General features: G+C 44.9%; 1 protein-coding gene across 1 annotated transcript; it reads left to right on the top strand.

Annotated features, from left to right (window-relative positions):
- Nucleotides 1-266: 266 nt before the first annotated feature.
- hoxd4a (homeobox D4a) lies at nucleotides 267-2,534 on the top strand. The gene is made up of 2 exons (XM_053877406.1): nucleotides 267-1,224; nucleotides 1,433-2,534. The coding sequence occupies exons 1-2, from the start codon at nucleotides 810-812 to the stop codon at nucleotides 1,714-1,716; spliced, it is 699 nt and encodes a 232-aa protein (XP_053733381.1). The 5' UTR covers nucleotides 267-809; the 3' UTR covers nucleotides 1,717-2,534.
- The last annotated feature ends 852 nt before the right edge of the window (nucleotides 2,535-3,386 follow it).

Below are 3,386 nucleotides of genomic sequence, written 5' to 3'. Positions count from 1 at the left end.
TTCCCCCCACCCCCCCAGATTGGCTTGGGTCAAGAGCCCTGTGATTCAGTGCAGCTCCAAAAATCCTGAAAACAAAAGCATCTTTGGTGTTATTGGCATCAGAATGTCGGACTGTGTGGTGGTTATTTGTGACGTTGGGAAACAATAACAGCGCTCCGTGTGCTGGTGAGGCTTCCGTCGTCTATATATACCCTGTAGAACCGAATTTGTGTGATGGAACCGCAGTCACAGATTCGATTCTAGGGGAGTATATGGTCGATGAAAACACTTCAGTCGATTGATCCAGTGGCTCCTGTACACAAATACACATCTGGAATCCAGAAGTGTTGCAGCGCCATGTGTGTCTCATTGATCGCGGAGCTGCTGCTGCTGCTCAATGAGGAGCCGATGAAGGGATGAGATTCTTGTAACTTTTCCGTGACCCCTCGGTGACAAAGACAGTGGCACTCAATTGTCCTCAGTCATTATGCCCTGCCTTTATGCCTGGGGCGCTTTGTGCCGCTCTTTGGCGCGTCTGTTTCGCCCAGAGATTAATCCTCCGCTATATTTAGTTTGTTTCTGCGCACATCAACTCGCCATCACGCCTCGTGTTGAATCAGGTTAATTTTCCCACCACATTTGGGGAGACGCTCGCTGACGGAGCTTGACTTGCTTGTGTTTACTGGTGTGTGCAGCAGCGTCACCTCCATTGGCCGATCTGGTCACATGGTTCGCCAACTTTATTCAGTTGACACCAAGTAGGAGGGCTTTATGGAGGGAGGAAAAAAGACAACTCGAGAAAAATTAGTATTTTCTCCCTTCAGAAATTAATGGCCATGAGTTCGTATATTGTGAACTCCAAATATGTGGATCCCAAATTTCCTCCGTGCGAGGAATACTCTCAGAATAACTACATACCTGAGCAGAACTCGGAGTACTACAGTCCATCGCAGGACACTTCAGACTTTCACCATCCAGGGATCTTTCCACGCTCAACTTACGCGGAGCAGGCGTTCGGCTGCACCCCTGAGCCGGCGGTGCACGAGCCCCGGGGTCACGTCCAAGACAGAGGCGGTCACCGGACCACGTTCAGCGGACACCCCGAGCCGGAGAGTCCCGTGCAAGTGCCCGGAGCTCGCAACCAGCAGCAGCAGCAGCAGCAGCACACGAAGAGCCAAAACGGGATACAGAGCAAACAGCCCGCAGTCGTTTACCCGTGGATGAAGAAAGTGCATGTAACTACTGGTAAGATTTGTTCTCGCTCTTCTGGTAATCACTCAGTGTGATATTTATGGGAGTCTTTGAAAGGCCTCGCCAATTACACAAGCCATAAATTTTTATAGCAGAGGAAATAGGCCGCTAGGTAGAGCTTGTGACGCTCATATTTACATCTCGACTCGCGCCTCCAAGTTCCAACTGAACCCCGCGTGTTTCTGCTTGTTTCTCCTCCAAGTGAACCCGGACTACACGGGATCCGAACCCAAGCGGTCCAGGACGGCGTACACCCGCCAGCAGGTCCTGGAGCTGGAGAAGGAGTTCCATTTTAACAGGTATCTGACGAGGCGGCGGCGGATTGAAATCGCGCACACGCTTTGTCTCTCGGAGAGGCAGATTAAGATTTGGTTCCAGAACAGGCGGATGAAATGGAAGAAGGATCACAAGCTGCCCAACACCAAGGGCAGATCAGCGCCCGGCCACATGCAGAAGGACAACCAGACTGACATCACCGCCTTATAAAAAAAAAAAAAAAAAAACAACCTCCAGTTTGACTTCTGCATGTTTAAGCCGTTTTTATTTCACTCCCAACAGCTCCATTTTGAGGATTTCAGTTTGCTCCCTCTGCAACAGTGGAACTCTTTGTTCTGATTTCTCATAGGCCTCTGTTTACTTGAACAGTATTTTCACTCGCTCCTTCTTTAACTTATTTTTGTACGATGAAAACAAAAGCTTTCGAGTTTCTTACTCCCAAAAACATTCCTGCGCGACCGAGTGCCCTTTATAATTCACCCCTGCTTCTGCATGGCATCCCTTCATTTTTGTATTATTTATTTCAAACACGTTTTTACGTTGGAGATGGTGTGCGTTATTATTATTGTTAGCATGATCGAATGCGATGTTTAGTATTAGTTAATGTGAGATTAAATATTTCCGAGGAGGAGGTGGCAGGTTGAAGACAGATTTATTTTACTTTTTGTTTTAAATCGTCTTTGTGTTCGGAAAACAAAAAAAAGAAGCGCTCACAGTTGCTGGAGGTTTTCAAGCTATTTGAGCCGAACTTCGACAAAAGCAGCCCCAGGTTCATCCAGGGGACACATTTCAGCCGCAAGGACTGACCCCGACACCCCTGACCCGCCGGACAAGCAGCATTCCCTCTCCCGGGCTGGAGTTTTTAAGCTCTGAATGTAGTTTTGACAACAGTATTTATACCTAAATATATGAAATATTATATATCCAGAGCGGCTCCGATCTTCACCTCAATATGCAACGAAACAGTTTGTGTTTTTATTTTTGTATGCTTTTTACATTGTATTGTGCATTTGAGATGTGAGAAGTATATTGGCAGAAAATAAAGATTTCTACTGATGATGCATTTGAATGTTTGCTCAAAAATACTGTCTTTATTTGTCGCCATTCGTTTTTATAAAACTAGTCACGTTTGTCTGAATTTTGCCGATTTTGTTGACGTCGTTTCCAAAAAAATGCCTCCGTAATTCCTAAAAATAATTCCGTATTATCTCCCATAAATACAGGAAAATCATGTATTTTAACAAACATATATTTCATAATCCCACATTGCGTCACTGCGTTGCGCGTGGTTTCGAGCGCACTCGTTTTTTTCTTTATAAATGAACGCGAAGTCGCTCTCTAAAAACATATTTAATGGTTAATCTCATGTGCACATTTATTTCTGGATTTATATTGGTACATTGGATCTAATGTGGCGCTCGTGTGACATTTTAAGGCAACAATTGCGTGTGTTTGATTTGTCAAGCACAATTGAAAATAAATAAGTAAATTTTCCGTTTCAGTTCTAGTCTTGTTTTTAATATTTTTATGGTCGTTTTTATTCGTTTCAGACTGTGACTCTTTTTTGGCTGAGACGCGAAAATGTCTCCACGCGCATTATATAAAAAAAATCTGATATAAACAACAAAATCTGACGTCGATTTTCGGGTCACGGAGACGGCAGAAGACCAAGTTAAGTGGTTTTGAGCATGTGGAGCCACATGGAGCGACCGATCATCCCCAAATTGTATCAAATGTGCGCCGTTTGCGCGCTCTGCTCCTGCCATGTTTACAACCCCAGCTTGTAAATCTCGTCTGTTATTAGTGCAGCAAATGGGTGTTTCGGCGTTAAAAGCCACTTATTTTCATATTGAGAGAATTTATCGCGTGTGGATTGGGAG

Source organism: Synchiropus splendidus, chromosome 10 (assembly GCF_027744825.2).
Source record: "Synchiropus splendidus isolate RoL2022-P1 chromosome 10, RoL_Sspl_1.0, whole genome shotgun sequence".
NCBI lineage: Eukaryota > Metazoa > Chordata > Actinopteri > Syngnathiformes > Callionymidae > Synchiropus > Synchiropus splendidus.
This window is presented reverse-complemented; position numbering and strand designations above follow the sequence as displayed.

Bases quoted from the DNA above. Each gene is read 5' to 3' on its own strand.
- hoxd4a (XM_053877406.1), top strand. From the start codon at position 810: ATGGCCATGAGTTCGTATATTGTGAACTCCAAATATGTGGATCCCAAA. The intron at 1,225-1,432 runs GTAAGATTTGTT...TTCTCCTCCAAG, and splicing joins GAAAGTGCATGTAACTACTG to TGAACCCGGACTACACGGGA.